Source organism: Mya arenaria, chromosome 3, assembly GCF_026914265.1.
Source record: "Mya arenaria isolate MELC-2E11 chromosome 3, ASM2691426v1".
NCBI lineage: Eukaryota > Metazoa > Mollusca > Bivalvia > Myida > Myidae > Mya > Mya arenaria.
The window spans coordinates 14,476,975-14,500,686 of record NC_069124.1 but is presented as its reverse complement, the minus strand read 5'-3'; the positions used below and the strand labels follow the sequence as shown (position 1 = coordinate 14,500,686).

At 37.1% G+C, this 23,712-nt stretch overlaps 2 protein-coding genes and 1 long non-coding RNA gene across 4 annotated transcripts; 1 reads left to right on the top strand and 2 right to left on the bottom strand.

Moving 5' to 3' along the window:
- Positions 1-1,203: 1,203 nt before the first annotated feature.
- Positions 1,204-6,990, bottom strand: LOC128228469 (uncharacterized). The gene is made up of 4 exons (XM_052939791.1): positions 5,302-6,990; positions 4,358-4,559; positions 2,371-2,495; positions 1,204-2,215 (listed from the first exon to the last, which is right to left on the bottom strand). Exons 1-4 carry the CDS (start codon positions 5,354-5,356, stop codon positions 2,025-2,027), a joined length of 573 nt encoding a protein of 190 aa, XP_052795751.1. The 5' UTR covers positions 5,357-6,990; the 3' UTR covers positions 1,204-2,024.
- A 156-nt stretch (positions 6,991-7,146) lies between these two features.
- LOC128228468 (heat shock 70 kDa protein 12B-like) lies at positions 7,147-11,888 on the bottom strand. Of its 2 annotated transcripts, XM_052939788.1 has the most exons (8): positions 11,731-11,888; positions 11,277-11,433; positions 10,246-10,412; positions 9,947-10,026; positions 9,457-9,595; positions 8,994-9,144; positions 8,638-8,732; positions 7,147-8,378 (listed from the first exon to the last, which is right to left on the bottom strand). In XM_052939788.1, exons 2-8 carry the CDS (start codon positions 11,425-11,427, stop codon positions 7,389-7,391), a joined length of 1,773 nt encoding a protein of 590 aa, XP_052795748.1. In that variant the 5' UTR covers positions 11,428-11,433; positions 11,731-11,888; the 3' UTR covers positions 7,147-7,388. The 2 variants fall into 2 exon arrangements, with proteins under 2 accessions (XP_052795748.1, XP_052795749.1); XM_052939789.1 differs by lacking the exon at positions 11,277-11,433 and having other exon boundaries at positions 11,731-11,876.
- A 1,906-nt stretch (positions 11,889-13,794) lies between these two features.
- LOC128228515 (uncharacterized) lies at positions 13,795-22,800 on the top strand. The gene is made up of 3 exons (XR_008259935.1): positions 13,795-13,952; positions 17,237-17,380; positions 18,871-22,800. It is a non-coding gene; the product is annotated as an uncharacterized LOC128228515 (long non-coding RNA).
- Positions 22,801-23,712: the final 912 nt, after the last annotated feature.

The following is a 23,712-nucleotide window of genomic DNA, read 5'->3' as shown; positions in this document are numbered from 1 at the left end:
TCAGCAATCTTTAAAACTGTACGAGTGCAAGTTTCATGCATTCATTCTAAATAAAAAAAGCTGATAACTTGAAGGTATCATGAAGGGTGTGTCGGAATGCATTTTTAATGTTTAGCACTCCATTTAATGCGTGTCACGTGTTACTTTAGACATGGGGCAAATTTGTCCCCGAGGGTAAATCTCTGCATATAAGCGACATAATACATAAATATAAGGATTAAATTTGAAATACCCGCAAAGGGCCCGGACTGACACCACTTAGACATTTATTGCCAAGAACACAGTTTTTAAGTACAGTCGAACCCCGTTGGCTCGAACTCCCAGGGACTGGTGGAAATACCTCGAGCCTCAGAAAATTCGAGCCAAGCGGGATTGTTTACCTTCAGTATAAAGAATCTGTCCATTACATCTAGTTCGAGCCAACGAGGAGTTCGGGCCAAGCGAGTTCGAGCCAACGGGGTTCCACTGTACTAAGCATTATGCGTTATATAAGTCTAGTAAAACTGGTTGAACTTTAGAGAGACACCAAAACACACAACTTCTAGTTGTCCCAACGAAACAGTTAAAAGTCCAAAGTCAAATCAAATGTCATATTTTTCTCACACTGTACCATTCTGATGTCAGAATCAAGAGTTCATATAAAGTATAGCTGCATGAGAACACATCAATGAGAATTGGAATTTCGGTAGCGTCTGGGAATCATCTGCATCCGTGGTCAACAAAAGAATGAAATGTTTAAAATAGTTTACATTCAGAATCAACCAATTAGGGCTAATTAGTTCAAGGGTGTAGGTTGCATTGAAATTCATCTAAATACTTGAAATTTGAGAGTTTCATCAATATTTAAAAGTTTTACTTAAAGTGACACTCTTATTCCAAATTCATACACATGTATAATTAACATAAATTCTGAGTGATTAACCTTTAACTACTTATTAAATAATGCACTTATGGAAAATATTAATTACTGATAGTAAGATTATAACTGTGTATTTAATAGCTGAAAACACAAACATGTTAAATGATCGGTGAGTGCTCAAATATTAACTGTGGTCTAATATCGTCCCATTAGGTAGAAATACCGTGTATTCTGCACCTTTCGTTCAAATTAAACTCGGTATCCTTCATAATAAACATTGTTTTCGACATTAATTTATCCTTTTGGGTATATTAAAACAATTGTAATAATTTTGGGAACTTTATTTGGGAGTAACAATGCATCTTTGAGTTAAAATTGGCTTTATTTTACGATTGTGAAAAAGTTATATTAAACTATACTAAGTCATGGTCATTATCACGATGTTGCGCGAGAGTGTAGTTGAGTTGTGTGGGAAACCGGAGAACCCGAGAAAATCAAAATGTCCGGCTTGGTGACCACAAACCAAACTTACATACGGAAAGGCCGGGAATCGAACTGGGGACGCATTGGTGAAAAACGGGTACGCCAATCACTGTGCTAACAGGATACAGTTTTGTTCATGTGTTTCTTCACTTAACAAGACCTTAATATCAAGGTAATAATTTTAAAGCTGCACTATAACGAATTGCCCGTTTTTGACATTTTTTTTATTTTGTCTTGGAATGAGCCAATTTTTGCGTAAGTGTCTGAAAACCAGTGCTATAAGATGGCTGTCTAAATATTATATCGCGGTTCTTCATATTTTATGGTCAAAAACTGATGGTTTGTTGGTTAAAGCGTTACTTACGCTTTATGAAAATTGAAGTTTTCAGCCGGTTTTTTAAACAATTGAGATCTGTTCTATTGTGAGTTATCTTATATGACTAAATTGAAACATTGGTGCTAAAATCATCTGATCCTGAGATAAAAAAATAACAAACAAAAACATGTTTAAACTGTCAATCTGTGAGAGTGCAGCTTAAATAATTAAACAATAATGTCAGCTGTGGCCATCATCATTTGAGGCCAACTTGTTATCCTATTAAGACCACGAAAAATAACATTTTTTTCAGAACATTTTAACATACTTAAAAACATGTACACGCAAGATACACATGTTCGAACGTCACTCCTTTTCATGTTCTGATCCAAGTGGCACCCATGCTTGTTGCGCATGCGCGTTGTTGTATTTCACCAGGTATCCGGAATACTGGCTTCCGGAATAACAGTTGACATGAAGTGTTCGCACATGTGATATCGGTGGTGTTTGTTTGTGATGGAAATCTTCTGTTCGGGCCTCACTGGGCGGAGTTGGAGCTGGAAAAAACAACTCCAAATTATAATCGACATATTATACATATATATTATTGTATACTATTTGCGTTAAATATGATAGCGTTAACACATAAAACTGACTTTAAAACATTGCAACATAAAATTAGACGATTGCGAAATTTGTTCCATTAACGCACTTTCCTGTGGCTGTACTCCGTTTGTTCCGCTCCGTTTGTCACAGTATTGGCAACAGCAGGCGATGGCCTTGCCCAGACCAGCCAGGAATACCACTACTCCCAGCCCGATCACAATCGGTATCCATCTGTGGAAAAAAGCAGGGACTTTACTCTTGAAATGGTAGATACTTGTACACTTTTGGCCATAGCAAGGTGGGTAAGCCGATCAAAATATCTTATAATTAAAATTACCCAGATTGTTATAGCCCGATTACCATAAATGCCGCGAACTGTATATACAAACAATATGTATATGTAAGTCTAAAATCTATGACCGGCCCCACAACCTTAGCATATAACGTGGCCGAATGTGACCACAACCGTAGCTTATCAAGTAAACGGTGGCCAAATGTTACCACAACCTTGGCATTCCAGGTCCTCTGTGGACACCTTAAAATACTGAAATTGTTTAAACCAGATGTATACTGTATCAACAGTCATTACCCCTTTTTTGTAATCAATAATATTATGAGAAAATGAAATGCCCCCACTGACCTCGTGTTTATGATACGGAATGCACTTTGTGGTCACGGTCGTAGGAATGGGCATGGTTGTTGGAATGGCCACGGTTGTGTGAATGGCCATGGTTGTGGGAATGGCGATGGTCGTGGGAATGGCCATGGTTGTGAGAATGACCATGGTTGTGGGAATGGCCATGGTTGTGGGAATGGCGATGATTGTGGGAATGGCCACGGTAATGGGAATGTTCATGGTTGTGGGAATGGCCACGGCTTTGGGAATGGCCGCGGTTGTAGGAATGACCACGGTTGTGGGAATGGCCACGGCTTTGGGAATGGCCACGGTAATGGGAATGTCCATGGTTGTGGGAATGGCCACGGCTTTGGGAATGGCCGCGGTTGTAGGAATGACCACGGTTGTGGGAATGTCCGTGGTTGTGAGAATGGCCACGGCTTTGGGAATGGCCACGGTTGTGGGAATGGCCATGGTTGTGGGAATGGCGATGGTTGTGGGAATGGCCACGGTTGTGGGAATGTCCATGGTTGTGAAAATGGCCACGGCTTTGGGAATGGCCACGGTTGTAGGAATGGCCACGGTTGTGGGAATGGCCATGGTTATGGAAATGTCCATGGTTGTTAGAATGGCCACGGCTTTGGGAATGACCACGGTTGAAGGAATGGCCACGGTTGTAGAAATGGCCACGGTTTTGGGAATGGCCACGGCTTTGGGAATGGCTGAGAATGGCCACGGCTTTGGGAATGGCCACGGTTGTGGGAATGGCCATGGTTGTGGGAATGGCGATGGTTGTGGGAATGGCCACGGTTGTGGGAATGTCCATGGTTGTGAAAATGGCCACGGCTTTGGGAATGGCCACGGTTGTAGGAATGGCCACGGTTGTGGGAATGGCCATGGTAATGGGAATGTTCATGGTTGTTAGAATGACCACGGCTTTGGGAATGGCCACGGTTGTAGGAATGGCCACAGTTGTAGGAATGGCCACGGTTTTGGGAATGGCCACGGCTTTGGGAATGGCCAAGGTTGTAGGAAAAGCCACGGTTGTAGGAATGACCACGGTTTGAGGAATGACCATGGTTGTGTGGGAAGGGCCACGGTTGTGGGGATGAACGCGGTTGTAGAAATGACCACGGTTCTGGGAATGACCATTGTTCTGGAAATGGCCACGGTTATGGGAATGGCCACGGTTGTGGAAATGGCCACGGTTATGGGAATGGCCACGGTTGTGGAAATGGCCACGGTTATGGGAATGGCCACGGTTGTGGAAATGGCCACGGTTATGGGAATGGCCACGGTTGTGGAAATGACCATGATTGTGGGAACAGTGTGTGCATCCGCCGTCCGAATGAGACGGATTAATTTATTCACAATATTTCCTGGTAATACTAGTAAATTAAATCGATTACTAATACTATCGTAAATAATTTCTTTGCGTTCTTCTTTCTTAACAAAAAATACAGCTTTGTGTTCATACATATCCTGAGGCTCCTTAAAGAATTTCCCACATGTGGTGGACTTATCGGTGTCTGGTGCGGTGAGGATGGGCGTGTTGCAACAATTTAGCAGCCCAAGTTTGGAACTTCCGCAGCACAAGTCGGAGCACCACTGGGAGCCATGGTACTCACCACTCAGGTCATGATATCCATTACAACATTCCCCACCCAGTGACGTTCGGGCTGGGCGGTTGAAAAAAGAAGTTTACCGAAGTGAATTTTAAAAATATTAATCATTATTGCAAGCGGATGAATAAAATAACAGGTCGAGCATTGTTGAATTGTTCGTAGCATGTCACATATGGATCAGGAAATCGTGGACAATATTCACCATTCAATTTGTTGAAAATGGCAGATTGAGATTAAAATGTATATAACATTTGTATTGAGCAATGTCACCACTGTATTGTAATGCATGATATATATATATTACATTATGTAGTATAGGCCGGATAAAGTTGAGAGCCATGCAGACACATAAAGTTTGTTGGTTTTCCGGGAGTGGGGAGGGGGTCGTGTGTCAACATCAATTCGAAACACCTCGGCTATTTTTCATCGAAAACGACCTCGGATGTATATGGACGGTTTACAATGTCACTAACAATCACTGTAACCTTATTTATACAAATTACACGTTAAAACACAACAATTTATTAATAGCATTATTTACAAAAATTACAAACTACTTCAACTGCTGTACCGGCATACATCCGAGGTTGTTTTCGATGGAAAATGGCCGAGGAGTTCCGAATCCGTGAGTATAATGTCTGGTATGAGGTATTGTCCAAATCCTTCAAGTCTTAGATACCGAGTCAATACGCTGCCAACCTCCACCAAAGAAATATTATTGTATCGTTTATTATTTAAACTGTATCCATAAATTTTGCATAATTGATTTTTAATAAAACAAATCAAAATCACTTACCAAGCACCAAAATAAGCCCAAAGCTATGTTTAGGAGAAATTCCTTGTATTTTCATTTTACCAAATATTCCTGATCATGTTTTCATCCTGATCATGTATTAATTGCGTTTGAAGCCGTTTGGTTTTGCTTGGTTACAATTGTTTTGTTTAAAATCAAACTAATTCGTCAAGTATCGTTTTACAACTGCGTTTGGACTATATGGTACAGAAACCTGATTCGCAAAAGGAAAATGTAACTCCAAACTCAACTGCATTAAAAGTAATTTACAATGCTGTTGAAAAGTTGCAGTAAAGCTTAAAAATGTTTGAAAGACACAAAACAATGTTTGCTCATATGAATGAACAAAGCTGTAGTTAATGTAGCTATGGATGTTCATTAAAATTAGATGTGATCTTGGAAAGGTTTAACAATAGGTAAACAAGAAAATGGAACTGGGAGTATATTATAAATATTAATCGATTTTTGTTTTGTTTTCATTTTCTGCAAGTCTGCAATTGTTGTATGATTAGGAGAATCAAAATATACCACACATGAACAACACTGAAAACAAACAGACTCTTGAAATGTCCAGAGTCGGTGTCCACAAAATTCATTTCCTAAGGCCTAAAAAAGGTTTGGTTATGGTTACATCCTTTTCAAAAATAGGTAGGGTAGGTAGGCTTTTTTATTTTATTTTATTGCATTGGGCTTTATATAAGAATGTCATTTTCATCATTGGAGACTGGTGTTAAAGTAATCTTCTGTACAAAGCATTCAAGGTTTTAAACTACATTTTGAAAAGCAATAAAACTTTCTTTTTTTTAGTTTCTCATTTTTTTTTTCAAACTGACTATAAAAACGGTAGGGTTGGAGCCTATTTCGTAGGTAGGGTCGGGTAACCCGAACCAAATGTATTTTTAGGCCTAATTAAAGGCATTTATTAAGTAAGGTATCTCATATTTTCTGAAATATTTTAATTTTATTAATTTTATTCAAAGTACATAATTTTTCTAATATTATCATGAACATTTAAGGAAATTTACTTAAATTAAAACTAAACAATGACTGCTCGGCTGGCGGCGCGCTCAACAAAGAAAACGCTTAAAACAGTGCCACCTATCAGAGAATTATGGGAAAAGAGTGACGTCAGAGAGCGCTTAATGTTTAAAAACTTGAACTGTGAATACCGCCCCTCAAATAATAAGATATCCGATGTAAAGATAAGCTATCTTTTATAAGTGTCTTACATTTAGATGCCCGGCAACCCCATATAATATTTGTATCAGTTGAGAGGGTAATGCTTGCTTATTACTGAAATATGAAGTAATTGACGATATGTACATTATGTGTAGAGACCTATTTGCAATCCTTCAATGCCTAATGACAATTATTGTAATATTATTTTCGCTACACTATTTACCGATTATTTCTCTACAAATCAAAACCTTTTTCAAATGGTTTCAAAATGATACAGGGTCACCAGGCACCATTCACAATTAACAATCGAATGCATGTTGTACGCATTATAATAAGCATCATATCGCTCTTGTGTACGAGAATGCCAGGCATTGCATGCTCACATGATTGTACAGCTGATACATCGCTAGCCACAATAATGCGCGTTTAGGGAACTTTTTGTAACATTTAGATATTCATTTTGTTCACTAAACGTAGAGTTGCCAAATCAAAAATCTTCGAAGACTCTGAAGTGGCTGTTTATATGAATTAATACATCGCATACTCTCATGATTGTACAGCTGATACATCGCTAGCCACAATAATGCGCGTTTAGAGAACTTTTTTAACATTTGGATATTAATTTTGTTCCCTAAACGTAGAGTTGCCAAAACAAAAAAAACCGCCAAAGACTGAAGTGGCTGTTTATATGGACTAATACATCGCATATTCACCTAACTGCACATCTGATACATCGAATACTCACATGATTGTACAGCTGATACATAAAACATGATAAAATGAACCAATGCATAAAATCAGAGACAATTTCCCGCCAGACATAATTATCTGCATATTCTTTGGATAATCGTATTATAATAAATTGTCTTTTTATTCCATATACTAGTAACACAATTCCGAAAGAAACTGACTTAGTTCCCACTAAGAAAGTCAAATCTGGATTTGTACATTTGCTTGGACTTTTTCTCGAGCGCCTCGACATGTAGCTCCGTACCCCCAAACGTCATCTGGACTTCTATCGTCCCTCCCTCGTCAAACTCCATTTCTGGTACGTCCACGAGAATTTCTCCAAGGTACGAGCATCCCTCGTCCGTCACGAAACATGGGCAAGAATTTTTGGATGCGAAGATTCGAACGCGAGCCTGCTGTTGGCCCGCTCTGACGCTCAATGGAAGTGACGTAATAGATTGGCCAACTTTTGTCGGTTGGCCAACTTGCATGTACTTATGAAAAACGTTCCTGACGATTTTTCTTTGGGATATGTCAGTTTCTGCTTTGTCTTCAGGATATTGACCTTCGACGTACAGCTTGGACACCGCCATTCCGTACGTTCGCGGACATACGCGTGAAGTAATCACAACTGGTGCGTGCCCGAAAATGACGGCACCCTTCAGAACTGCCAGACCAGCATCAAAAGGAATGATGACCTTCATGTTCGGAAATTTTGATCGTAAATATTCCTGAACCATGTTCGATTCGGCGAATCCGCCGACGACGATGAAGGTTCTCGTTCCGCGAACCGGAAGTTCTCCCAAAATGTCCCGGATATGCTCCACTAAATCCTCAAGTGGACGCTTGAAAAATGTTTTCATAAGATCAATGTTTATTTTCATTTTGTCAGCAGTGCAGGTAATTTTGTCGCGATAAGATTTAAATTTTGGGCTATTCTTCATGTCGTCCCTCAGTCTCTTTCCATGCTTGTCTTCGTACAGCTCATACAGCGCCACGGGGATCTTGATGGCCATGCTGGTGGTTTCGCCGCTGTCCATTTTCACACTGCGCTTGCGCAGTTCAAACTCCCTATGAAGGTCAATTGCGTCTTCCATGTTGTTCTTCTTGAAGTCACGCATGACGTCTTCACCAAAAATCTCCGTCACGAAACGCATGAACGCTTGGTCAACCTGTTGAACGGATGAATACAATGCCGTTCAATAGTCGAACATATGTTTAAGGCTTAAAATACAAAGTTATTTTTTAAATCAAAATTATTTCCAATGACCGATTTATAGATGACTGGAGTGAAACGGAATATGTCTGATATGGCAATATCAAATTCTTAAAAATAAATATTTAAGAGTCAGTCAAAGAGCTTTTGGCCTGGAATTTATGTTCTAGTAGTAATTTGTCTCGTCTATCATATAAACAGTCCATGTTTAATACCTTAGTTCCTCCCCATGCGCCACCGCTAGGACCATGGACTTCGCACAGAGATCCGTCTCCCTCCACCTTGTGCACCGTGATGTCCGCTGTGCCACCTGGAATGGACCATAAATCGGTAAGAAATGCGCAAACTTATTTGAATATGTTCTGAGGAATACGTTCAGTAAGCTTTTTTAACATGACCCTTTCTCAGCGAATATCAGAATCGAATCGATCTGATATGAAGTGTAACCTTATTATGGACATCACTAGTTTACAGTAAACTGTGTTTTAGAAGATGCAATAACTAGCACAGTACTAGCGACAAAGTTTTAAATTATCATATTGCTATAAAAGCAAAAAATGCCCCTTGATACCTCCCAGGTCAATGACCATGTACTTGGCGCCCGGAAGGAAGCAGCCACCGGAAGCGTCCTGGCCCAATTGGTGGATCGGCAGGTACTTGCAATAAACGGACGCTGCTTCCGGTTCCAGCGCGATACTCAGATTGTTTTCCTCGACGCCCGCCTGTAATCGGTGAATAATTTTGGACATTCGTGACTATACGGTACATGTACTAATTAAAGCACTTGAAATTAATAATATTGAACAATGATTCCAATTCCAGATTCGAATGTCGGTCAAACCGAGGCAGCAAGAACATGGGCAACAAGGTCCATGAGTCAGTAATTCGGAGTACTTCACTGCCACCATCTATATGTACGATGTGGTATCACATACAACTTTTCTAGCAGTGTTTAGATGCATTGTCACATACCGGGCATCCCGAACGTGGCAAAATAACCTTAAATGAATGACCGGAAGACGAGATGCATGTACCTTTTGAGCGGCCTCCCGCATGAACTGCTTGGCGCCGTCCGACCAGATTGCTGGGACCGTGATCACCCAGTGGATGTCCATCTCGTCTATCTGTAGACCCTGAATGTTAATTGTCTCAAGGGCGTGGTTCTTTAAGAATCTGTTCGTAAAGGGCGACAATTGATCACATATATATTATGTTAACCCAATGTCCATATGGCAGAACGGGACCGGGGCTACACTTTTATAAAATATACAGATCAAAAAAAGAACTACAGAGGCTGGATCTACTCCAATTCGTAGTGTCAGGTTCAAAAGTATTAAAGATAGATATTAAACTGTGAGAAATAGTTAATTTGTTTTTCGTACATTATTCGGTACTAATTCATAACTGATACATGTAAGACTATATTGTGATATTCAAGTCGAATTAAACATCCCTTCTGCTCCATAGAAATAGAAATAAGAGCGGGCACCGTCGGATGCAATCATATGACTGAAAGAGACAGACCTGATTCCGTGAGCAAACACGTCGATGGCCTTCATAGACTTGCCCGTTTCATCCTCGACCGTTACCTCGCGGTTAAGGTGCTGAAACCATCACGAAATCTAAATGTTTGGAAGAGTTTACGTATTGTTAAAAAAAAACCTTGTATTTTTCAGAGTTTTGCCAAAACTTGATGTTCAGAATACAGTCAATGACTTTTTTGTTACGAAGCAATGACGGTGATTAGGGAAGTTGAATTGTTTCTTGGAGTGGTGGACAAGGTGTGCTTACTAGTATATGCACTGTAAGTATAAAGAGCTCACCGCCCTGGTGTGTAGAACCATCTTGAACCGCCGGAAGAAGTAGAACTGTGAATGATCTTGGCTGTCGTCGGCGGCAATCTCGTTGTACTTGTCCTCCGCTTGGTACCCGAAATTTTTGAACGTGCCGTCGGGATTCAACAGAACGCACGTCGGTGTCTTGTGTGAGACTGTTACGGACAGGCGAGAAACATTTAAGCACTGAAGAATCTTGTCGATAAAAATTGAACTAAAAACTTATTTTTATAACGATTATGAAACAGTTTATAACGGTGAACCACTTTGTATTATGACTCCCCACGATGTTACGTGTGTGTGGTTTTATGCTGTGAGGTGAAACGGAGTACCGGCCGGAGGAAACCGAGCCACTTGTCGGGCTTGGTGACCACCAAATAAACAGATGAACGGCGGCCCAGGCCAGAATCGAACACGGTATACATTAGTGAGAAGCGATAAGTGACCACTGTACGTGTTGGTGGTGTCACGTGATGAGGTGAAACGGTTTTTACTTGACACGTGAACGTGTCCTTTATTCAGTATTCAATATACATAGTGTTATTATGTGTTGTTTTTTTTAAAACCGTATTTGTTATTAACTGTGTATATTGTGTCCTGAAGACGTACTATGTACAAGTCGAAATAAATACTTCTGCTGCTGCTAACCGGACAACCTTAAGAGGATGGAGACAAAATCTTAAACAATATAAACCAGAGTAATACGTATGTGTGATATGGTACGGAATTGGTTCAGTCCGGACAGTCTTTTAAACCCAACCGACATTCCGAAGACTCCCGAACGATTTCCGGAGTGGTATGTAGATTTCCGTCGGTCCAGAATTGGTCCGGTCTGGTCAGTCTTTTACTGTGACCCACCAAAATAAAGTGTGTGTTTTTCCTACCAATGACTGTAGATGTGTGTAGATGTTCTAGTGCATCCTCGTAGTGTATATTATGAGTCTATTAAAACAATCAATAACAGCAGTTTGTAGCAGCCAGTTTGGTATTTTTTGCAAGTATTAAATCGAAAGTTATACCTAAGCCCTGTGATGCAATCCATGGTTTGTTTGACGATATTTTTGTTGGATCCTTCTCAAATTCTACTCCAGACGAGAAAGCATATCCGGAGTAGGTCGTCCCAAAATCTATGGCAACCACTAGCACGTGCTCGCTTTGAAGTTCAGCCATATTTCACTGTTGGGTTAAAAAAAACTAATCAATCACACTAATGAATGTGTCAATTAACATTTGTGGTTTCTTTCCCGCGAAGTGAAGCATTCCGGATGATCAATTTCATGATGAAGTTGCCCCGATATCATTTAATGCATGATACCGTAGTGATATTGTAGTACGGCCTTTTCGGAGTGTATAAATCAATATAATATGCATTTACCACTATTATATTTACATGTACATTGCATTTGAATATGAGTGATGCAATAATTAATTGAAAAGAATCAATTAAACTAATACAAATGGGTTGACAATTACCATTTCATTTCCTGGTGAATGCCTGTGTACGCTTGGTCTTTGGCGTTTCTTTAGTCTTCAGTTTACCAAATGGAAAGTTGGACTGTTTGTTAGTATAAGGAAAAGGATGTTTATTTCCATTACAATTTGCTTCCTCTTTCTATTTATTAGAGTATGTGAAGAATAATTTTGAAATAGCCCCTCAAATATGGGCGATACTATTTCCCGGTCCCGGTCTCATCCGGTCCCGGTCTCCTCCGGTCTCTGTTTTCCAAATTTTATAGTAGCTATCGGGCGTGATCAAAAAGGTGTTAATGACCGCGGGGGGTAATAGGATTACAAAAGATTACAGTTGATTAAAACATTAGATATATTGATGATAATTATGTCACCATTTATTTCATATTTTATATCAATATAACATATAATAAATTTAGACAAAGATAAAAACATGAACTATGCACATGTACTAAAATTAATGTCATGAATAACAAACACATTGTGTGTGTGTGTGTTTTTTTCATATTAAATTCAGTTATAAGTATACTATTGATAATAGTAATACAAAAAGAAACAATGCTTGACTACATGTAAATCAAATTTGTTAGTTAACTCAGTACTTCAGGAATTTTATTATTTTTATTTTGTTTAACTATTGATTTTGTTGCAGCAGATGCACTTCCACGACCAGTTGCCTTATGTATTTCTGCCAACTGATCGTCTAATTTTAATTCTTATGCCGACGCATTTCATGTGGAATCTTGTCCTGCATGTTCTATTTTCGCAAATAACTAAATTGTCGACGAGTTCTGGCATTTCACATGAACAGAATGTTTTAAATTTGAAATTCATAGGGATCGCGATTTTTCATTTTCTTTATGAAACGGATTTTTTTTTCTAGACAGCCGACTAGATGTTCCCTCATTTCATTTACAACGAAATTGACATTTGTATTTACATAGCCATTCTTAAAACAAGAATCCACAGCATTAGCAGTTGCAAAGACACCACAGGCATGTACATTTGGTTGTTATAGAAGTCGTGGAACTTTTATAAGCTGAGATTTGTTACTTTTTATAAATTAGGAGCATCGTAGTTCCACCGATCATGACGACTTTAAATAAAGATTCTTGTATCTTGTAAGTTATATTTCATTTGCAAAATAGCCTTCCAAATATTTCAGAAGTTTATTTATTATCATTTTATTTTGTTAAGGAACTCTTCATAACAGGTTTATGACAATACACAATAATGTCATACCATGAAAGGTGTAAATGCGTTATGCAACGCGTGTCAGAGATTAGCGAATGTCCCTCGTTAAGGGCATGATGAACGGATTAGCCAGTTTTTTATTACACAAGCACGGCTACTGTTCGGTTCATACCCTAAAAATATTGTTGTTTATTATAAAGACAATTTTATAGAATAAATGATTGTTATGCAAAGACTCTTATAAGCTTGATTAAAAATAATACGATGATAACATATATATAACCAAATTCAAAAATAAATAAAATAATCAGCATCAGATTTCTTAAACAGCTAGAGTTTTATTGCAAACTTCAAGTTGACAAATAAAATAAATTCGGCTAAAGTTGTGTAATAATGACGAAGGTATTCAAATGTATTCAATGTTAGCGAATGGCACAAAATTATAAACGAAAAATGGAGACATAATGTGTTGATTACTTAAGAATGGCGCAACTTCAACTAACACTATTCATCTAGTAGCTTTAAAGTCTAAGCACACGCATACTTACTATAATAGGATGTTATAACATTGCAACTATTAGCTCCAGAAAATGTGTTTTTGTACTTTTTCTCCATTCATTGATTTACTTGTTTACATGCTATGAACATTGTATAATGTTTTACGCAATAAACATATCGTATCGTATCGATATGAGTCGGATATGCAAACATGGAATTTTTCAATTGTAATGTGTTATAAACATCAGCAACACAATCCGTTGCCTGGGGCCATAAGTTATGAACCGGGAATTATGAGACCGGATGAGACCGGATTTTACGAGGAGAGACCGGAAAATAGTATCGCCCCTCAAATATTGCAAATTCTACGAACGAGTATAATTTTCAAGGTAACAACCAAGGCACTTCAACCTGGAAGTAGACATGAACTCGCAATTAACGGAATTGATAACCGTTTTCTGATTAAAAAATAAAAATGTTGACTTCTAGGTATAGTGTATCGATATATGCTCTGCTTTATATGTGTATAACAGGTAAGCTCTCAATTAACACTAGTCTGTAAAATGGAAGTTAAATTTCGGACATGGATATATCCGAATGTTTACTAGAGTACATTTACATTAAAATGTACTGGGTAATCTTTGATAATTTTGTTGTTGTTGATCGTATTTTAGTCACTGACTGCGAGTCAAATGCATTGATGGTGGTGGTGGTGGTTAAGGTGATTGGGAGTAGAAAGCACGTCCTAACTACAGGTGTTTTTGTTGTTGTTTGTCGAATTATGGTGTCGTCGTCGCCTATGGTCTCGATGTACTTTATCGAATATTTTTGCCGATATCATCTTTGTGATTTATTCTATGTACTTGTACTCTTGTTACTTTTTTTTTCTGGACTCATCGAATTTAGGAAAGTTGTGTTTTTTAAAAAAGGAATTATTTTTTATTATTTTTTATAAAATTAAATATTTATAGCATGTTTGTTTCTGACAGATATAAGCTTAATGAATCCATCAGTTCTTCTTTAGCACAATTCGTTATTTCTTCTATTATACCCGCTAGTAACCCCAACATAATTGCTGCATTGGGTATGCAATATCTGTATAGTATTTGCATAGTTCTTTCTTCCAGTCCTCTTCTAGCTTCATCATACTTTTTACAGTAGAATAAGAAGTGGTCTACGGTTTCAGGAACTTGGCAGACACGGCAACAGTTGTCTGTTTGGTCTAGTGTCTGTTTTGCCCAGTGATCTTTTAGCCGGGTGTGACCACTTAGGAGTTGGTTGATTTGGCTGAAACTTTTTCTTTTCTTTTCACCAACGCAGTTTCTTACCCCGGGTGTGACAAAGATGTCATGTATGGCGAAAGACCTCTCAGAGTTGCGGTATTGTGCTGACCATTTTTCATTAATTGCTTTTCTTTTCATCATTTGCATGACTTCACCTGCATCTTTCTTTTCATCATCGAATTCTGCTTCATCAAATTCTGCTGCCTTCTTAGCCCCTTTTTTGCCTGCTCGTCAGCCAGCTCATTTCCCTCTATGTTTTTATGGCCAGGTATCCAGTGCACATGGAGTGTGTTACCATTGTCCTCTAAACTTGTTACAGATGTTTTAATGTTAAAAACGGTTTCAATTTTATTCTTGGGAATCTCTCTTGAAAATGCTGTTGATATTGCTCCCTGGCAGTCTGTGAATATTTGACTTGTATCCTTAAAGATAGATGGCAGCACCTGCACCGGTAGGGCCTGGGTTACCCAGTGAAGAGCCGTCTGTAAACACTAGGATGTCTCCTCCAGATGTAGCATCTAGTATGTGTGCTATATTTGCTGTCTGGGTTTCCTTATCCACAGTGAATTGTTCGAAGTTAACCTTTTTCGCGTGTCCTAGAAAGACCAATGTACTTCACGTTGTACTCAAATTCCTTCTCTATATTTTCTAGCTTGATTTTGTCTTTGAGTTCTGTGTAGCGGCACATTAGAAGCGCAAATGTTGTAGGTTTCCCTCTAAAACTTGACCTATTTGACATCCACTTGTTCAAGTCTTTTTTCAGTGGGTCTTCATCTCTTTTGACTACAATTCTGACCAGTTCCTCTACTTGTCTCAACTTAATGTAAATGTTCATTGGTAGGGTATTTGTTAATAGTTCCAATGATTCTGTGCTTGTACTCGGTAAACATCCACTAGCTTTTAACATGGCGCTGCGTTGGACCAGTTCAAATGCGCATATGCATTGGTCAGTTTGAGTGACCAGTACAGGTAAGCCAAAGTCCAAAATTGGCAAGACCAAGGCTTTGTAGAGTTTCATATATGTAGTCTGTGTACAACCTCTATATTTACTTGTGAAACAATCAAGTCCTTTTAGTGCTCTGTAGCCAGCCATTGACTTCTCATGAATGTGGGTGTTGAATGACAAGTTGTTGTCTATGGTTACCCCTAGCAATTTTTTGTTTTGAATCAGCTCAATGGGAATATTATTGTATACCAACTTCTGAAAGGGTTCAATGTCAGTTTTGAATAGGATTGCCTTAGTTTTTTCAGAGGCTATGCTCATGTTCCATTGATCACACCATATATTAATCTTATGAAGATCTTCATTTGTTTTTTCAATGGCATTTTCAATTGACTTGTCACTGTTCCATATGCTGGCATCATCTGCAAATTCTGTATGATGTCCAGTCACTCCGTCCATGCTGTCCCGTGTGTAGAGGTTGCAGAGTGTAGGTGACAATGCCATTATTTGACTGTTCAATACGATACTGCTAATAATGGCATTGTTGTCTCGTTGTAGTTTCCACTATAATCACCTTCAACATTTTGTTAATGTTTTCTCGTTCTTAACCCTTGTTTGTACAATAAAGGAAAGTTGTCAATCACTCGATGAATTAAAATTACAGCGGCAGCCTGTCTGTTGCCTGTGAAATTATACCATGAAGAAACCAGCTCACTAAACTACAGTTGAACTTCCATCTACTTTCCTTGCCAATACCTCCACAGATGACTCAGCTAGAAACAGAATGTCGACCGAAAATTCTGTCCGTGTGCAGTTGTAGTCTTTTACTTGAGGCAGTGTACTGAAAGCAATGGATGATATAATATTCTGATAATTCTGGGACTTAACATGTGTCACAGGAGTCATCCTTATGTTCAGGATTTGACTCAGTAATCCTTTAATTTCCTGTTGCTTGAGCAGACACAAACCCTGCTTCCAGGTACAATTGCAACATCATGTATGGAGACATAATGATTTTTTTCTGCGTTGAAGTATTGTCATGGTATTTTTCTTCCTTAACTTTGCATTTCATCAGTTGTTTAACTGTTCTTCCATCAATTATATCAATAAATTCTTGATCAAGGTTTACATCATCCTTTGCTCCTATCTTTACCTGCTGGTCTGCAAGTTTGTTTCCCCTGATGGGTGTCAAGATATCCAGTGCAACTTGTTTGCATCAATATTTGATAGAAGGGATTTTACTGCATGGTTCCCATGTTTAATGTAGGTACTTTGGTAGTAGTGAAAGCTGTGTGAATTTTGCTCTGGCAGTCTGTAAATATTCACATGGACGTTTTCTTACGCCCGAGACTAAGAATGGCAGCACTATGCCAACATTTCTCCTGTATAGTAAGTTTTTGCTTTGACTTGACACCCCCTTCTTCAAAAAGGCGTGCTATTATAAATAATGATGTTTTTGAAATGTTCTGCTGGTCAAGAGAAGTCGTATTTCTTTATAATATCCTGGACGGTACAATAAGATGTAAACATCAAGCTAGGTGGCTGAATTTATACATTCGTAACTGTAAATTGTGATCAATATTTATTTCAGAATGCAAGGGTCAGATTCGTTGCTATGTTTGTTCCACACTACCTGGCTCTCAATACGGGGACATGTGCGGAGACAACTTCAGGCTGCAGTCAATACATGCATCAAAATGTGATGGCTCATGCCAGAAAACCAGAGGCTACAGGAGTAAGTTTATAATATTTGATTTTTTGCTCATGAAAACATGTGTTGGTGTCTGATATTTTTAGCTCCACTGGCCGAAGGCCATGGAGCTTATGTCGTCACAGATTGTCCGTCGTGAGTGCGTGCGTGCGTGTGTGCGTGCGTGCGTAAACTTTTACTTTAAACGACATCTCCTCTGAAACTGATAAGCGGATTTTAACAAAACTTCACAGGAATGTTCCTTTGGTGGTCCTTTACCAAAATTGCTCAAATGGTTCCGGTCCATTGCACAATATGGCCGCCAGAGCTAAAAATAGCTAAATCTTTAAACGACATCTCCTCTGAAACGGTTCGGCAGATTTTGATGAAACTTGACAGTAATGTTCCTTGGGTGGTCCTTTATTAAAATTGCTCAAATGGTTCTGGTCCATTGCACAATATGGCCCCCACAGCTAAAAATAGCAAAATCTTTAAACGACATCTCCTCTGAAACGAATAGGCAGATTTTGATGAAACTTGACAGAATTGTTCCTTGGGTGGTCCTTAACCACAATTGCTCAAATGGTTCCGGTCCGCTGCACAACATGGCTGCCAGGGCAAAAAATAGAAAAACCTTTAAAGAACATCTTCTCAGAAACAGATGATCAGATTTTGATGAAACTTAATAGAAATGTTCCTTGGATGGTCCTTTATCAAATTTGCTTCAATGGTTTCGGTCCACTGCACAAGATGGCCCCCAGAGGTAAAAATAGAAAAACCTTTAAACGACTTCTCCTCAGAAACCGATGATCAGATTTTGATGAAACTTGACAGAAATGTTCCTTGGGTGGTCATTAACCAAAATTTGTTAAATGTGCCCAGTCCACTGCACACCATGGCTGCCAGAAAAAAAAATAAAAAAAACTTTATACGACTTGTCGTCGAAACCGATGACCTTTTTTCGATAAAACTTGACAGAAATGTTTGTTTGGTGCTCCTTTACTCAAATTGCCCAAATCATTTCGGTCCACTGCACAACATGGCAGCCAGAGCTATTAAAGTAAAAAATTTTTTTAAATAACTTCTCCTCAAAAATTGATGATTGTATTTCTATGAAACTTGACGAAAATGTTCGTTAGGTGGTCTTTGCTTGAACCTTTTGGCCAGTGGAGCACAGGCACTGATGTGCCTCTTGTTTATGGAGGTGGTGACCTCATTGGCTTGTTGGTTCCACCCATAAATTATGCATATCTCTCTTGTACGACATGTTAAAGTATTTCATATGTACAGAATACAAATGTCATCTTTTAATGTTTGACAAATAAAGTATTGTTCATTTCATAAATGATGTTGCTCATTTGAAAATGAAATAAACAAAACAAAGTTTTAAGCAATTTAAAAGTAAAAATGCATGCGACTTTGCTAACGATTTTTTTTTACATTTTTCTACCACGATTAAATAAGTACAAATGTCAGATTAAAAATAGAAAATAAAAATAAAAAGATTATGTCAAACATGTCTTGTATGACTTCAGACGAAGGGGGTCGCCGTGTTGTTGAGGTAACAAGGAGCTGCGTCCCATACACGGGCGAGGGCTGTAGCGTCGGGCAACACCAAGGCATTACTGCAGACATTTGTACTTGTAGAGAAGAATTGTGCAACCATGGGATGACATTTAAGTGTTCAGTTGTATTTGCGGTGGTTGTTGGATTGCTTGGGAAAATTTTGTGTACTGTATGGTTGTGATGAACCTTCAAACTCCACATTCATACTCAGGACAAGACACACTGTGAGAAAGACACGTTACAATACATATCATTAAACAGGGCTTTCTCTAACTTGTGATGAAGTGAATTATAAAATGGCTGGGAATGAGCTGGCTCATAGGTTTCCATGTTGTTATGCAAACCTTATTTTTGACACAAGATTGATTTGTGAGGCCAGTTTTACCGTCTTTAACCTGATGTATGATTTACCAAATATATTTTTTGTGATATGATAAAGACTTATTACTATTTTAATGCTGTGACGTTCAATATTATATTCTATTAATTTGATTTAAACTCAATGTAAAAGAATTATTAAACTGCAGGAAAAGTGATTTTGTACAATGCATGAATAATATTCATTTGTTGAAGAATGATATTTGCCTATTGGGTTTAGAGAAAATGCTATCCAACAATGTTTTACTCTGAAACGCAGTAACTACGTATAATTATGTCACAGGTAAACCTGTACATAAACATGTTTTACTTCCATAGATGTGCAGAGTTAAACCCTCTTTAATTATGAATTGTGTAATAGTAAACATGGATGTGTTTTAAACTACTGCTGTGATGCCCAATAGACAGATTACTCATCCCCATGAAGCAACCAGAAACAAAGCTACCAGTAATACAATCCATGCATTTAAGATGCACTTGTTTATCTAATATTAATGTCTGAAAGTTTTTTTTTAATGGGATGGTGGTAGTTTACTTATTGCTTCTATATTTCAGTTGATCAGCATCAACATGCCATTGATATTAATCTGGCAGATCTGCATAACACTGAAATGTATTTTTTATGTCATAATGAAACATGGACATATCATGTCCCAATTTCCTGAAAGTTCTCAAAATTAACAAGCTTAAGTAGCTTGTTTCATTCAGCTAAATTTCTAATTTAATCATAGTTTATCCAATAATAAGTAGTTCATAATTGTGACTTTCATCAAGATAGTGTGGTTTTTAAGTTCAAACACTCTTAAGAAAGTAAATACACATGTACTACACAAATTATACCAAAACGAAAATAATGAGCTTAGCTTTAAAATCATGTTATAAGTGTGTGACTTACGATGCTTCAGTAATTAATCCCTAACATTATCTGCCAAGTATGGTGTTTGTCTTAATATATTAACCTTTTTATACTTAATTACATTAATGACGATTTGATAACCAAATAACGATATGAACAATGATATGTCTGTAAGAATTGATGCTAGAGATACATTTTTCTGCTTTCATTTTTTTGTCATACCCAAGTATACATTGTAATTACTGTTGCTCTTTGAATAGCATTTGTAAGTAACCTGTTGATAATTTAAAAATAATTTTGTTGACATGTTTCTATTCTTTAAAGGATTAACCTTATATACATAATATGTTTTTTCAATATGTGAGAACAAATAGTAGTATTAATTTAAACAATGATTATGTATTTTTAGCTTGACTGTTTGAAGAATAAGGAGAGCTATACTACTCCCCCAAGCGTCGGCGTTGGCGTCACACCTTGGTTAAGGTTTTGCATGCAAGCACCTTTAAATCAATATCTCAGTGAATACATCATGTATTGCATTGAAACTTTAGATATGTATTCCCAACTATTTAACCTACTAAATTAATGAAGTTAGATAACACTTATTTGAATTTAATGCAAAAAAATAGGCCTTTATTATTCGACTTAGAAATTCTGGTTAAGGTTCATATCTCAGCAACTACTAGAGGTATTGCATTGAGACTTTATACAATGGTACTCAACCATCCAATCTACTTAAATAACCAAGTAAGATAACTCTAGTTTGCATTAATTCAAATAATGGCTCCTTTTTTATTCAACATAGAAATTCTGGTTAAGGTTTTGCATGTAACCACTTTTAAGTCAATACCTCAGCGAATACATGATGTATTGCATTGAAACTTTACACACAGGCTCCCAACCATTTAACCTTCTTATTTAATCAAGTAAGATAATTCTATCTTTCATATTATATAATTTTTGGCCCTTTATTATGCAACTTAGAAATTCTGGTTAAGGTCTTGCATGTTATAGCACACATATGATAATATCTCAGCAACTACTTGATGTATTGCATTGAGACTTTATACAATGGTATTCAACCACCCAACCTAATTGAATAACCAAGTTAGGTAACTGTATTTTGCAAATAATGGCCCTTTATTATTAGACTTAGAAATTCTGGTTAAAATTTTGCATGTAACCACATTTATGTTAATATCTCAGCACATCATGTATTGCATTGAAATCTAATCTTACAGTGATCCATGCATGTTTCGCCAAATCTTTTCAATCCTTACACTGAAAAGCGGCGGAATAGTCGAGCGTGCTGTCTCTGTGACAGCTCTTGTTATACATAAAGTCAACAATATTTAATCAAAATCGTATGCATAAGCATTGTTTATTCTTAGAATTGTTAATATTTTGTAAGCTTTTAAGAGTACATGTATAATTTAGTTCCAAATTTCTTAGTCTCAAATGCTGGAACAGTTTTGTGTTCAATTTCAAGCTAAAACCCTGGCCACTATACACCGTACCGTACACTTTATCGTCCAGAAAAGCATTTAAAGCTGCACTCTCACAGATATACCATTTTTACAACTTTTTTATTTTTTGTCTAGGAAAGAGCAAATTTTTGCTGAATATCTGCAAACCAATGATAAAAGATTGCTGACAAAAGATCAGATTTTCATATTTCCGTCGAAAATTAATGTTTTATGGCTTAAACCGTTACTAAAGGTCTGATAATCTGAGATCTATTTTTTGTCAGCAGTCTTATATAACTGGTTTCCATGGATTTTCGCCAAAAATGGCTCGTTCCAAGACAAAAATTTAAGAATTTGTCAAAACGTTCAATCTGTGAGAGTGCAGCTTTAAGGATTTTCATACTGCAATAAAATGTATGAAATGCTAGCCTGATATTTTCATTCAAACAAGGGATATATCTCAACAATTATTGAATCAAGAGTTATGGGGCCTTGATGTACATGTGTGTATTGTCTTGGGTAATATGTACACACATATATATATATATATATATATATATATATATATATATATATATATATATATATATATATATATATGTATTTATATATATATACCAAGTTTCATGTCTATATATTGAATTGTTTTTGAGTTATGGCCAACATTAAGTTTTTGCATTTAAACAATGAAACCACGAAGACCACAATACAGTACCGTTTTTTTCCGATATAGTTCCAAAAGTAATGTTACTTCACACATTTAAAAACCATCAAGGGACCAATGTATGGTTTGGTGAACAGCCAGGGTTTTCACTGAATAATCAATCATACAGGGGTTCTAATAGCTGATAATTGTCAATCCTGAAAAATAGCCTACGGTTTGTTCAAATATGAGTGACTCATGCCCATAGCAGGGTTAATAAGGGTGGCTTTGACCCTGGTGGCTTTCATTTCAAGGCACTTGCTATTATTTTCAATGCGAATGTCTGAGTAAACGGTTTAAAACTGTACAGTAGCTTAATTTAAAAACTCCCAATTATTATTTCAAGATTATCTCTGAACTTGAGAACCCCTGATATTATCATTGTGTGTAGATGTTGTAAATGTTTAATGATCGTCCATTATTTGTATCATGTATATGTAAAAGAGATAATCAGAAATGCATAATTAATTATAGAATAATAAAAAGAATAAAGATCTTCATTTATTCAACAACAAAATTTTGATACAGTGCTTAGAAGGGACTGAACAATAACTATATCCATTCTTGAAGAATAAACCCTCCATATACCGTAATAAGAAGAAAATGAACAGATTGGTTAAATGATACATTAAACAGAAATGTTTGTCTGTTAAAAAGTAATATTTACAAGCAAATAATGACTAACTATATGACTTGTTTAATAGTGAATTTCAAGTATGATATTCTCTTTTCGAAGTATGTAAAACAAAGGCTCCTAAATCAAAAATTTGTGTTTGGGTCAATGATGAATTTTTTCAAGATTAGTGATAGTTCATCTATGTATGGCATATCAGCCTTAGAGGTCCAAATAAAAATCTGCTTATATCGCAAATGGTACAACAGAAAAAAGAAAAACAAGTGTAAACAAATCCATACCAGTTAATGCAGTTACCATATAAAATATATATGTATATGACTGTATCAAAATAAGTTTAAATACTTCATGCCACAGAGGTACAGTTATGTGAACAAAGACAAAAGAAAGGAAAATGTCAAAAAGGTAAACATCAGCAGATCCCGAAGGGACACAACTCATGAATTACTTGTTATATAATAAGAGTTATGGGCCATGCTATACATTTACTCATAGATAATGTGTTCCAAGTTTAGTTTTGTGTGAACAACTCCCCAATAGTTAAGGAGCTTTCAGCCTCCATCACAGCTGACAAATCCAGTGTTATGGCAATGACTTCTTTGAAAACAGACAGCCAAAAGAGGTAGGTTTTAAAAAATAATAATTGTAACTCAGACTTTTAAAGCTGCACTCTCACAGATTTATCTCTTTACAATTTATTTTTTTTGTCACTGAATTAGTTAATAAATGCGAAAAATGCATGGAAACCAGTAATGTAAGACTGCTGACAAAAAA